Genomic DNA, 14,245 nt, shown 5'->3' with positions numbered 1-14,245 from the left:
GGGTGTCTCAGTGGGTTAAGCCTCTGCCTTTGGCTCAGGTCATGATCCCAGGGTCCTGGGATCGAGCCACGCATCACATCACATCTCACATCACATCGGGCTCTCTGCTCAGCAGGGAGCCTGCTTCCCCCTCTTTCTCTCTCCCTGCCTCTCTGCCTACTTGTGATCTCTGTCTGTCGAATAAATAAATAAAATCTTTTAAAAAAAATTGCAGTCCAGCAGTGTTTTGGAACTAGATAGAGGTGGTGGTCCTTTGACAGTGGGTATGTACTAACTGCCCCTGGATTGTCCCCCGCTTCAAAATGGTTTATTTTATGTGAATTTCACCCCAGTAAATTATTTTTTAAATTACAGCCCTTTTGTACAAAATACTACATAACCCTTAAGAAAAATGAGATAGATCTATAGGGGAAGAACAAGGAAAGATGTGAAAGGTATGTTAGCTGTAAAACGCAACTTGCCCAATAGTACATGTGGTATGAGTGTATTACAGTTTAAGTAAAGTCTGTGTGTGTGTGTGTGTGTGTGTGAGAGAGAGAGAGAGAGAGAGAGAGAGGTGGGGAGCGGTGGACATGAGTATATATGGAGAAAAGAAGGAAATGTGATAATTCTAGGGGACATGTGTGATTTTGGCTACTCAACATCCAAATATCTTTTTATTTGAGGAGAATCCCAAGATAGGCAAAGAGGGGTATCTGCTGCCTTTGATCAGGTCTTAAAGGGGCGGAGGCTTCCTCTCCTAACTTCTTGGCAGCCAGCTCAGAGAAAGGTGACATCATTGCTCAGCAGGGCCAGAAGTGCCCACCCAGAGCTTCCCCTCTTCAGGACTGGGGCATAAGAATGGAGCCCGGTGGGAACAAGAATTCCTTAGTTCATGTCACTTGGTCTGGTGTAACTACTGGTCCTGTCTCTTTTTCAAGTCTGATTTCCCATACTTCCTACCGGTTCTGTGAGCTTTTTCCTTCCAAGAAATTATTTTTCCCTTTAAGTTCTGCCAGAAACGACCTTTCTTGCTAGCAACCAGGAGCCCCAATTATCAAATGCAAAGAAATAAATCTGGAGAAATACACATCTGTGTGTTAACAATGGTATGCAGGGGGTAGTGTAGGGCTCTTATAGTTTTATCATAAAATAGTTGAACAGAAATTTAGGATGCCACAATGAATACAGAGTATTGCATGCAGAATTAGCAAATTTTGACACTTTTTCTTATTTGAGTTAATATTTTTAAGAAAAAAAATTCACATTTTATGTCCTTTCTCCTGACACACTATCGTATCCTTTCTCCCTCTTTGGAGACAACCACTTTCCTGAAGGTAATGTGTACTCTTTCTAGCTATGTTTTTACATTTTACTGTACATGTAAAATATTAAATATGCTATATATAAATAATTTATGGCACAAAGTTGCATATTTCTATATTTTATAGAAATATCATCCTGGACACATTCTGAAGCCTGCTTTTTTTTTTCTTTAAAGATTTTATTTGCTTATTTGACAGAGAGAGAGCATAAGCAGGGTTCTGCAAGCAGAGGGAGAGGGAGAAGCAGGGAGCCTGATGCAGGGCTCCATGTGGGGCTCCATCCTAGGACCCCAGGATCAGGACCTCACCAAAGGCAGCTGCTTCACCACCAGCTGAGCCACCCAGGTGCCCCATATTATCAGCCTTTTTAATTGTAGCCATTTTGATGGAGACCAAATGGTATCTCATTTGAGATGTAATTTGCATTTCCTTGATTACTGGCAGAGTTGCCTGCCTTCTCATATGTTTATTGGCTTTTGACTTTCCCTGCTCATTAGTTGCCTGTTCCACATCTTTGGCTCATCCTTCTGTTAAAGCCCTTTGTGTCTTTCTTATTTCTTTGCTATAGCTCTTTGCATATTCTGGGTAGGATGCTTGTCTGTCTCCGCCATTGCAAATATCTTCAACTGGTTTCCCTTTTTCTTTTCATCTTGTCAAGTGTCACTAAAAACTTTAAATTTTTAACATAACTGGACGAATGTATTGGCCTTTTCTGTTAGCATTTGCTGTTTTTGTGACCCGTCGAAGAGGTCATTTCCTACAACTTGTGTACACATTAAGTCTCGTTGGTCACAGTTGGGTCCTTGATCTATTCGAGATGTACTGTTTGTGGTTGGTGTGAAGTTGGATCTAATTTTACATTTTCCCATATGGATAGCCATATGATTGCTTATAAGGTAACTACAACTGAGTAACTATACATATAATGAGTAAATCACTCCCAAAGACACAAACCTTAGTCTTTTGAGAACCTACTGCATGAAAAAGGAATGACCTGAATTAAAGCAAGAGAAATCATTTATTCAATAAATATATTTGGCAATTTGAGCAAAAAAAAAAAAAAAAAAAAAATCTACTTAGCTCCCGGCATCACATTATGGACCAAAATAAATTCTAGAGGGAGTTAAATGTGAGAGATGAATTCACTAAAAGACCAGAAGATGATATTAATAAATATTTATGACTCTTTTGATGGAGTAGGAAATAGCCATAGAACAATTTTAAAATACCCAGGAATAAACATACCAAGAAATGTGTGAGATCTTTATGAGGAAAAATTGAAGTTGAAAAAATTGAAAATGCCACTGGAAAAATTTGAAAAAAATGGAAAATGCCACTGGAAACCCTGAAGGGAGACTTTGGAAAAACACATCCTGCTTTTAGAAAGGAGATCAAATGTGTTATTATAAAAATTATTTTTCCTTAATCTACACCTGGAATACTATTCCACTTGAAGTGATTTTTAACTGATCAAACTGACTTTACAGTTTATACTGTAAAATACTATCAAACACAACCCCAGGAATTCTGACCCGTTGAGTGTATGGAAGGACTTCTATTTCATATTAAAACATTTAGCAAAGGTTTGCAATTCTTGAGATGGTTCTTGGCAAATACCTAGAGGATGGGGGATTGGGGGATGGGGTCTCACACTGAGAAGGCCTGGCTTCTTTAGAATGCCTGGTGGTGACTTAGAACCAAATTATTTTTATCCAACTTCTGCAGTGACTTCACATTCCTCATGCCTCTGCACTTGCGGAGACAGGCACTCAGGAAATCTGCTTCTCAGCATTACACACTTGGCCCTGGGGCCTCGCTCTCCAACAGTGACATTGTTGGACCTGCGACAGGATCTCTGAGAGCTTGTGAGAAATGCAGAATGTCAGCGCCTCTCCAGACCTCAGATCTGAATCTGCATTTTCGCCAGATCCCCTGGCGATTTTATATACGTTAGGGTATGAGAAGTGGTATACTAGGCTGACCTTGTCGGTGGAATAAAATTACATACGTTACCCCCCACACACACGCACACACACAAAACACAATTTAGTTGAAATCAGGTTTATTCCAAAAGCGTTCTCTTTTGCATTCAGTTTTTTAGAAACTGGCCACTTTACCAAATTATTACTATTTTTTTTAAAGATTTTATTTACTTCTTTGACAGGGGGAGAGAGCACAAGCAGGGGGAGCAGCAGAGGGAGAGGGAAGCAGACTTCCCACTGAGCAGGGAGCCCAACAGGGGGCTTGATCCCAAGACCCTGAGATCAAGACCTGAGCCAAAGGCAGACACTTCACCCACTGAGCTCCCCCAGGCACCCCCTAACTGCTTTGTTTTAAGTAAGCTCCATGTCAAACCCCGGGGCTTGAATTCACAACCTAGAGATCAAGAGTTAGCTGCTCTACCGATGGAGCTAGCCAGGCGCCCCTAATTACTACTATTTTTATTTTTACTTATTTATTTTTTTTAAAGATTTTATTTATTTATTTGACAGAGAGAGATCACAAGTAGACAGAGAGGCAGGCAGAGAGAGAGAGGGAAGCAGGCTCCCTGCTGAGCAGAGAACCCGATGCGGGACTCGATCCCAGGACCCTGAGATCATGACCTGAGCCGAAGGCAGCGGCCTAACCCACTGAGCCACCCAGGCGCCCCTAATTACTGCTATTTTTATTTTTACTTATTTATTTTTTAATGACTACTCTTCTTTAACCTCTCCCTTTCAGGACACGTGCCCACAGGCCTGAAATGCCATCCTGACCAAGAGCATCTCATTTACCCTCTGGGCTGCACGATCCTGATTCAGGCGATTAACACCCAGGAACAGAATTTCCTGCACGGTCATAGCAACAACGTCTCCTGTGTGACCATCTCCAAGAGCGGAGTTTACATAGCCTCTGGACAGGTCACGTTCATGGGCTTCAAGGTGAATGTGTGAAAGACAGCTCCCTGGCAATGGATAGTGAGGTGCCCCCCCCCCCGAAACCCGGCCCCCCTCTCCAGCTCAGCTCTGTGCCGGCCCACATCCTTCCTCTCCCTCTTCTCCCATTGGCTTCCTCTTTGATCTTGTCTTCATTCCCTAGGCCTGAGGATAAAGTATTTTGGTGTCCACACCAGACCTGGCCGCTTGCAGACTGATAATGCTCAGGAACTGAAAAGTCCCTGCTTAATTCATTTTTATTCTTATTTTTTTAGTCCCTGCTTCCTTTAAAACTGTTGCCGGTTTCTCACCGTTGTGTTTGTTAAGACATGATCTAATTTCCAGAAAAAGTGCAATTACTGATTATTTCTTGCCCAGACGGGGAGCTCTCCCCTCAGAGCCTTTGGAAGCCGGGCTGTGATCTGACTGTGTCTTCTTGCCCCCAGGCAGATATCATTCTGTGGGATTATAAGAAAAGGGAGCTGATTGCCCGGCTGTCACTTCACAAGGGCAAAATTGAAGCGCTGGCCTTTTCACCAAATGATTTGTACTTGGTGTCCCTCGGAGGCCCAGATGACGGAAGGTAATGAACTCACATTAATCTCTAGGTATGTTCTGTGCCCTCACCCCATGGACGTTCTCTGTTGGCCTGTCCCTGTTCAGCTGTGTGTCCTGTGCAAAGCCTATGGGGAAAAAATACCACAGGGCCAGAGTTCTCAACCTGAGATGCTCATCGCAAACCACTGGGGAGCTTTATTGTTTTAATTTATTCATTTGAGAGAGAGACAGAGAGAGGGCACAAGCAGAGGGGGATGGAGAAGCAGACTCCCCGCTGAGCTGGGAGCCCGATGTGGGGAATCAATCCCACAACCCTGAGATCATGACCAGAGCCAAAGGCAGATGCTTGACAGACTGGGCCACCCAGGCATCCCATGGGGAGTTTCAGAAATCCCGGATACCTAACTCCACCTCCAGGGAGCTGGATTTGATTGGCCTGGGCTTTAGGCAGCCTCAACGCTTCCCAGATGATTCCAACATGCAGCTGAAGTTGGGCACTTTTGCTGTAAAAGAAAGATGACATCATCATCATCAATGACAACAGTTGATTTGGGGGCGGCGTGAACACCTTAGTGTTATCACCTTAACTCAAAATGGGAGCTCCTGGGGCCATGTGACAGGCGAGGAACGAAGGCCACCAACTGGTAAGTAGCAGAGCGGGGAGAACCACCCAGGCAGTGTGACCCCAGAGGTGGTGGCATTTTTAACCTGCCTCGCCCAAGACACGATCTTTGCCCCCACCGAGGAACTCAAGAGGCAGAGAATACAGACGCATGAAATTAGGGGAGAAAAATGTAAAATCATTGTGTTAGAAAGAACCATCAATGCAGTACGTATTCCCATGTGAATGCTAAAATAGAAGAAAACAAGAACGTCTGAGGTTTGTGTTGGATTTTATACTTCGGCACACTTTTACAGATAGTTTCTGGTTCGAGCTTGTTGGGTCTAGTACAAAGGAAATTTACCTTTTTTTTTTTTTTTTTTTTTTTTAATTTGACAGAGAGATAGAGAGCACAAGTAGGCAGAGCAACAGGCTGAGGGGGAGGGAGAAGCTGGCTCCCCGCTGAGCAAGGAGCCTGATATGGGACTCGACCCAGGACCCTGAGATCATGACCTGAGCCAAAGGCAGATGCTTGACCCACTGAGCCACCCAGGTGCCCCACCCATGTCCATGGTTTATAAAGGAAGGATGTTGTCCAGCTATGCCCAAGAATTCAGAATTCATATCCCCTCCACCATGAAGGTTCTCTCCAGGAGCACTGGGATATTTTTTTTACACCTTCATTGAGATATATTTCACATACCATAAAATCCACCCATGTAAAGTATATGGCTGTATACATTTTGGTATAGTAGTTATCCAAGTGGATTCCTTCCTTCCTTCCTTTCTCCCTCCCTCTCTCCCTCCCTTCCTCTCTTCCTTTTTTTTGCTGAAATATTTCCCCAAAGATATTTTTTACATGTCATGTTGTATAACCACCACCACAAACAATTGTAGAACATTTTAGCACTCCAAAAAGAGACTTTCCACCCATTAGCAGTCATTCCCTGTTCCTGCTCTGCCATTACCCTCCCAGCCCCAGGGAGCCGCTCATCTACTTTCCATCTCCCTAGGTTCGCCTTCACTGACTGGCTCCCATAAGTGGGATAATACAGTAGGTGGCCTTTTGCAACTGATTTTTTTAATTAAGCAGAGTGTTTTAAGGCTCATCTGTCCAGTAATACTCCACTGTATGGCGACACCACATCTTCTCCATCAGTTGATGGGGCTCTGGGTCTTTCCTACCTGGAAGCTATTGTTCATAATGCGGTAATGAACTTCATGTGCAAGATTTGGTGTAGACGTATGTCATTTCTCTTGGGCATGAGGGAATTGGTTTTAAGAGTGTTTTTTGAGGGGGAGGGGTATATGCTTCTCAAGTTTTCCACTTCCCATGGTATCTATCAATTTCCTACTAAGAAAAAAAATTATGGCTCTTATGTTACCTCCTACCTCCCCATTCCTACCCATCTTGGTTCCACCTGGATTTTAGACGCCCTGTGATAATCCCTTCTACATGGAGGGAACTTGCGAAGCGTAGCCGGGCATGTTTTACCAAAGTTTGTAACATCCGCATTCCTTTTTCTTTAACATTTTGATTCGGATGTTCCCCCAGCATTTGTGTTATTGTCTGAACACGTTCAATTTAAGGCTAAGTTGTGTGATTGCTCCAGAAGAAAGGAAATGGAACCCAAAGCAGTACTTCTCCAATCAAGGTCCGCAGACCAGCAGCACCAGCATCACTGGGGACCTTTTTAGAAAAGTGAAATCTCAGTCCCATCCCCCAGCCCGCTGACCCAAGCTCTGGGGGTGAGTCCCAGCAGCCTCTGGCCAAGCCCGCCATGTGACTCGGTCACATTTGGGAGCACTGCCTGATGTCATCCTCTTTGTTGCGATGTTTTTTTCTGGAATACTTCTCCAAGGAAAACTTTTTATGAGAGAAATGGGTGGTAAATTTTTACGCCTTGCCTCTCTGAAAATGTCTTTATGGCTTCATTGATGGGGTCCCTGGATTTCCAGCCTCCTTATCATTTTCTGGCAAAGCCTTTGAAGTGTCACCTGCTTGTCTTCCAATGTCCATCGTGACGCAGGGGACGTCTGGGGTTCCATGTAATTCTTTCATTCCTTTTCTTCCTTTGATTCTAGAGCCACTAAAAAAAAAAAAAAAAAAAAAAAAAAAAAAAAAAACTTGTTTCTTCTCTTGAGAGCCTGTCTCCCCCTGACTTTTTTGGTCCCTCTTGTTTTGGCAGTGTGGTCGTGTGGAGCATAGCGAAGAGAGAAGCCATCTGCGGCAGTCCCGCGGCCGGCCTCAATGTGGGCAATGCCACCACGGTGCTCTTCTCGAAGTGCCGGGATGAGATGTTTGTCACGGCTGGGAAGTATGTGCCTGCAGTCAGGGTTTTCAGAACTCGTAGCAAGGTCGTTCCAACTTGAGGGAACCCAGTATCAGTCCTGCGAAAATACTTTATGTCCTAATTTGCATGATTTTGTAGTCCTTAAAAATCCTTTTCACTTAAGTTCTTTTAAGTATGGTTATTTGAGAATTCTGTGCTTCCTAACTGTGGAGGGCTCTGCTCCCCTGCTAAATTCATTCTGGATTCTGGTCTGTTTGTGACTGATAACACCCCACCTACAACTCATGCTCGCAGAGCAACGTGCACAATTTGCGTGGATTCACTTGCTGGTCCGCCTTTCGGCTTTTAGCCACGTGAGATCATTTCTGGTAGAGTCAGCTGATAACCAGCTAACGGGGACCAAGCTGAAGGCCAGCATCTGTCTAAGAAAGACAGCAGCGAGAGCGGGTCTGGAGTCCAAGTTCAAGGTTAAACCTGCAGGAAAGCATCATCTTTCCTGCAGCAGACCAGTTCAAAGGTCCAAACCTATGAATGTGGGGTCAAAGTCCACGTTGGGTGGAACTCTCTTTTTCACCCCGTCGGTGGTCTCCCTCTGTGAAAGGCACACACCAGGGGCTCCTTTTCCAGCCAGAGTGAGGGATTGCTCGCGTCTGCTCTGTGTCCCGTGCCCTCCTTGTGACACGCAGCATATATTTGTTCCGGGGCTAAATCTGAGGACAGGTTTATTTAGTGGCTGTGAACCTGGCTGGCTGAACGGGAGCCAGCCCCTAAGAAGTGAATCTTAGTAGGAGAGCGCTGTGAGCTGGAAGCAGCTGGGGGTGTGACCCTGTCTTCTGCAGCCACTGGCGACCACACAGTGCGTTCACTTCCCTTGGGTTGCAGCCTCGCTGCAGAAGACTGTGCGCAATGAGGGCCCTGCTGGTCCTCAGCAGCGTGGCTTTGGCTGTGGGCATCAGCCCACTCTGATGTCCACGACAGCGTTCCTCCAGGGGCCAAAGCCTGAATCGAAGCCGCCCCCCTCCAAACTTTTTCTTTTCCTTAGATCGATATATGTTGTAGATGGGCTTTAACTGGGTATGACAGTGATAAGTGAGAACAAGGACTCTTTTTTTTTTATTATTTTTAATTTTATTTATTCATTTGTCAGAGAGAGAAAGGGGGAGAGAGCAAGCGAGCATGGGCAGACAGAGTGGGGGTAGAGGCAGAGGGAGAAGCAGGGTCCCTGCAGAGCAAGGAGCCTGATGTGGGACTCGATGCAGCTGGGATCGTGACCTGAGCTGAAGGCAGCCGCTTAACCAACTGAGCCACCCAGGCGGCCTGAGAACAAGGACTCTTAAGGAAGACTTAAGGTCCAACATCCACAGGCTCCTCCGTGATGCTTCCAACTCCAAATATTCCATGATACCGTCCCCCACGGGAGATCCTGCAAATTCCGATTTGACATCCAAACGTCTACCATGAAGGCCACAGAGAAGCTGGTTTTTGTTTTTGTTTTTTATTTTGTTTTAATTTTGAAAGTACTCAAAAGAAGTATTCAAACAAGAAATAGATTCATATTCAGGGATGCCTGGGTGGCTCAGTTGGTTGGGCGGCTGCCTTCGGCTCAGGTCATGATCCCAGCGTCCTGGGATTGAGTCCCACATCGGGCTCCCTGCTCCGCGGGGAGCCTGCTTCTCCCTCTGCCTCTGCCTGCCTCTCTGCCTGTCTGTACTCTCTCTATCCCTCTGACAAATAAATAAATAAAATCTTAAAAAAAAATAGTTTCATATTCAAATAAGAAAGTATTCAAAATACTTATTTAAGGGCACTTACTATGTGCATAGCTCTGGAGGTTAAAAGGAAGAGGAAAACTGAACTTGACTGATCTATTTTTAATTTTATTTATTTATTGGCAGTTGATTTATTTCAGTAATCTCTCTGCCCAATGTGGGGCTCCAAACTCAAACCCCAAGATCAAGAGTCACGGGCTCTTCTGACTTAAGTCAGCTGGGCAGTCCAGTCAAACTATTTTTAAATTAATCTTTTCTGCCTTTGACTATTAGCTTCAGCTGTTATGTTGACCGTGATACATTTATACAGTTATTAATATTAATGTGCAATGATTAAATGCCAACTGTATACCAAGTCTTATGTCAGATGCTGATTTTGTACAGCTCTTCAGTTGCTATTTCTCATGAAGAGAGAGGACTCTCCGTGATGAAGCACTTCCCTTGTCCCTGAGCAGGGAGACAGATGCATGGGTCCATCCCAGGACCCCAGGATCACAACCTGAGACAAAGGCAGACGCCTAACTGACTGAGCCACCCAGGCACCCTGATCGAGTGAAAACTTTTAAGTAGAACACGAAGCCTAACAAACCCTCAGAAATATCCAGTTCTCCTCTCTTCAGCCCCCTTTTCAGGGAAATTCAGAAAACAGAGAAGAGATCAGCAGATTCTTTTTTTTTTTTTTTAAAGATTTTATTTATTTATTTGACAGAGAGTGAGATCACAAGTAGGCAGAGAGGCAGGCAGCGGGGGGGGGAGCAGGCTCCCTGTCGAGCAGAGAGCCCAATGCAGTGCTCGATCCCAGGACCCTGAGATCATGACCTGAGCCAAAATGAGGCTTAACCCACTGAGCCACCCAGGTGCCCCGAGATCAGCAGATTCTTAAGTGCGTGTCCCTTTGATTGTGTCTCTCTTCCTTAGTGGGACAATCCGAGTTTGGGAACTGGATCTCCCGAATAGAAAAATCTGGCCAACTGAGTGCCAAACGGGTCAGATGAAAAGAATAGTCATGAGTATCACAGTAAGTATTACTCCAAGTGTGATTGTAATTATTGGAACCAGGTCCTGTTAATAGTATTGACTGAGAGGGGTGTGTGTGTGTGTTTGTGTGTGCGTGCGCCCACGCATGCGTGCACACACATGTTGCATACCTAGGTACACGTACCTTGGGCTAAGGGTAGAGAGATGAGGTCTGGACCTCGGGGATGCCGATTGAGGGGGTGCAGGTGAGGGTGAGTCTGACTTCCAGAGCTCCCTTCAGGAGCTGGAGAGGAGCTGCCTAGACACAGCTTGGGGGGAGTCTTGTTTTACCAGGACTTGGGCTCTACCATTGGACACTAGATGTCTGACTCCCCTAGACTGAAGCCGTGTGTCCAGAATGCACTCCATGCCCACAGCACCTCCTGATGGCATTGGAATACGAAATAATTCTTTTTTTTTTTAAGATTTTATTTATTTATTTGAGGGAGAGAGAGAGAGCACAAGCAGGAGGATCAGCAGAGAGAGAGGGAGAAGCAGACTCCCCGCTGAGCAGGGAGCCTGATGTGGGACTCGATCCCAGGACCCTAAGATCATGACCTGAGCCGAAGGCAGACACTTAACAACTAAGTCACCCAGGCGCCCTTATTCCTATGTCTTTAATGTGGACTCACACACTCATACAGACAACTCCATTCTCCACTGACTTGTTTCTCTTATCTACCACATCAATGTTTTATGCAGATAGACTTTGGAAAATATGAGATTAAAGCAAACACAAGGCACCCTTCAGAGGTATCTTCAGAACCGGGACTGGCAGGTTATCTCTGCGTGCATATCTAACATTAGACACACAGAGTCTTATAGTGAAATCCCCAGGCTGGCTGGAGTCCCATATTTCCTCCACTTCCCAGTTTGGCCCTGATTCTGCGTCCCCTCCGGGCTCTTCGTGTCCATCCTAAAGTCCGAGGAAATTAAAGGAGTCATGAGCACCTTTGTAGGTCTTCCTGGGGCCTCAGAGAAAGTTTGTCCCACCCCAATCCGGGCTCATGGGCATCCCTGAGAAAACACAGGTCTTTAGGCCTCTTTCCTCTCTGATCCCCAGATGGCCGCCGACGACAGCTTTTTCTACCTTGGCACCACAACTGGAGACATTCTGAAAATGAACCCGAGGACCAAACTGCTGGCAGACACTGGGCCTGCGAAGGACAAGTTCAGTCTGGTGAGTCATGCCCTCCTCTCTTCTGACAATTTCTTCACTCTCCTGTAGCACAGACTTGCGTGAAGAGTCTGTGGAAAAAAGAAAAAGGGTGTGTGGTGTCCAAGGCCACACTGAAATTTGCAAAGTGCAATGACTCATTACTGTCCAAGGCCTCATCTCTGGTTCGTATGCAGAGCAAAGGTATTCCACAGGGTCCCCAGTGAGGGGATCAGACCACACGTTTTTTATATCGTCCAAACACAGGGCCATACATACACATACAGAGGTATGTAATTTTTGTCCTAATCTAATAGCTAGATCTTAAATTTTAGCTCTAGCCAGCATTGTAAGTCATAAGCAATACCTAGAAACTGTGGATTGTTTCTATTTTGCAGAGTTCCTAACAATTCTGGTTAAAAGTCCAGAAAGACCTCAATATTTAAATCAAAATAAAAGCCTACGATCATAGGATCGTCTTACAGAATAAATGCTGCTGTTTCCGGGACCCCAGAAAGTAACCAGGGCTGTCTCCACTAACCTTTGAATCTGAGAGCTTGTGGTAGGTTCTGCACCTGCCTGTCTCATGTCTGATAATAGAACAGATGGTTCTCGGCTCCAATGCCTTCCCACTTAGCAGATATTCTCAGGAAGACGTAAAATCTCGCACCGTGTGCCCAGGGAAGATGTTAGAGTTTTCTTAATCATGCAAGCTTAATCATGCTCAAGCTTTTAAGGGCGTACATAAGAATGAGAGGATGCCATAGTGTGGGTAGAGAAGGGTTTAGAAATAATCCCTTATTTCAAAGCGCTCCATAAAACACTACGGAGAAATTCTGATCTGGATATCTTGGGCACCCTCCCCTCCAGCATTTGGGATCTGAGCGCCTTTCCCATACGAAGAACCCAGCCGTCTCAGTGTTCCTCACCCTTCGGGTACTTAAGTGACCTTGAGGGTAGCACTAAGTCCTAACCATTTAGGCATTTGGGTCTGATGGTAAATTCCACAAAGCGGTAGTTCCAAGATGCCTCTTAAACACACAGAAAGAAAACAATTCTTGTGGGATAAAGGGACAGGAGGTATCATTGAAGACATTTGCTTAGAATATTCTGTGATCTTGGGCAGTTACCTGTTTTGAAACTCTACTTAATGGTCAGTCTGTGGTTAGAAGGGTAAAAGGATGGGAGTGGTTTCAAAAGGACCTGGTAGGCATACAGTGCTAACATGAAGACACAGATGCTGATGGGCACGAAACTAATATGAAAAACAGTGCACAGGACCCCGGGATCATGACCTGAGCCCAAGGCAAGATGCTTAACTGACTGAGCCACCCAGGTGCCCCATCAACTGTATTATTCTTGAAAGTTTTAAGATGAAATATTGGCCACATATGTTTTAAAATTAGAACTTCAAAAATAAAATAAAATGAAATTCATAATGGCTGCTATAAAATGACCATCGTATCTCCCCAAACTTGGAAGATGGCTTTGAACTCAACTGTGTCTATTATTGGCAAGATTACATCCCACATGCTTCAGTTCAGAAACTAGAGTCACCAAACAATAAGGGGCTCTTTGTGCTTTCCTGGGATGTCAACTATGATCTCTTTGTATTATAAGAATTATGTTCTGGAGCAAGCAGGAGGCACTGAGGAAGTAACATTGCCCATGCCTCTATCTTCGGCTCTAACTTCGTTGGAACTGATAGGAAATGTTAATTTCTAACACAGTCACAACCAGCAGGTGGTTTTACATGGAGGAGGTTTGATGAAGCGAGCTTACGCCTTGTAGGACCAGGGGGGCAACTTCTGGCACGTGAGCTGCTTGCTGGCACCGAGCCCTGGTGTTCAGCCTCGGGTTTCCTCCCAGGCAGTGCCTTCCTGCATTTCGTCCAGGCATGGCCATGCCCCGTGCCCTGGCATCTGCTCGCGCACCAGATTCTTAACAATGAAACCATTTGGCCTTTCTCTCAGTGCTGTTCCTCCCCCTTAGGGAGTGTCCGCCATCAAGTGCCTGAAGATGGGGGGTCTGTTGGTGGGTTCCAGAGCCGGATTGCTGGTTTTCTGTAGAAGCCCCAGCTACAAACCCATCAAGTAAGTTCCAGACTCCACGGGGTCCGGGTGGGGGAAGACCCACCAGGAGGTATGCCTAAGGATGGTGATGATCCAATGTTGCCAAACTGACACTTGGTAAAGGAATTTCATCTTACCATCCAGATGAGCGGTTAGAATCACAACAGCTGATTTCCCTGCCAATGGAAAGACAATAGCTTGTGTTGAATCAGGCCAGAGTAGTCCATGATTACCCCAGGGGACCTTGCCCTTCTACTAAATGCACCAGTTATTATTTTGTTAATATTTGGAGCCATGATAGAGGAAATAAGATGCTGTTTATGAAGATACCCAGCAAATAACCTCACATTCCAGCCTTTCAAAATGTGTTTATTCAGTGAAATTTATTATGCAATGGGTACCTGTTCTGGGTCAGGCACTCTGCTGGTAGTGAATTCATTTAAATACAAGTTTTAGTAGAAATAACCAGCACTCCCCAGCTACTTCCACGTGCCGTGTACTTTTCGTGGACCATCTGTCGAATCAGTTGAAACGAAATGACATAAAACTTTACCCATCG

The 14,245-nt window shown here is 45.2% G+C and overlaps 1 protein-coding gene across 1 annotated transcript in view; it reads left to right on the top strand.

Annotated features, from left to right (window-relative positions):
- CFAP52 (cilia and flagella associated protein 52) overlaps nucleotides 1-14,245 on the top strand; it is a 40,070-nt gene that overhangs the window by 3,553 nt on the left and 22,272 nt on the right. Inside the window, exons 2-7 of the mRNA XM_047707613.1 lie at nucleotides 4,026-4,225; nucleotides 4,666-4,802; nucleotides 7,568-7,696; nucleotides 10,360-10,459; nucleotides 11,522-11,638; nucleotides 13,607-13,707. Coding sequence (XP_047563569.1) covers nucleotides 4,026-4,225; nucleotides 4,666-4,802; nucleotides 7,568-7,696; nucleotides 10,360-10,459; nucleotides 11,522-11,638; nucleotides 13,607-13,707 — 784 coding nt within the window. The remainder of the gene's footprint in view (nucleotides 1-4,025; nucleotides 4,226-4,665; nucleotides 4,803-7,567; nucleotides 7,697-10,359; nucleotides 10,460-11,521; nucleotides 11,639-13,606; nucleotides 13,708-14,245) is intronic.

Source organism: Lutra lutra, chromosome 16, assembly GCF_902655055.1.
Source record: "Lutra lutra chromosome 16, mLutLut1.2, whole genome shotgun sequence".
Classification (NCBI taxonomy): domain Eukaryota; kingdom Metazoa; phylum Chordata; class Mammalia; order Carnivora; family Mustelidae; genus Lutra; species Lutra lutra.
Note: the sequence above shows the minus strand (reverse complement) of the source record. Positions and strands in the feature narration are given on the sequence as shown.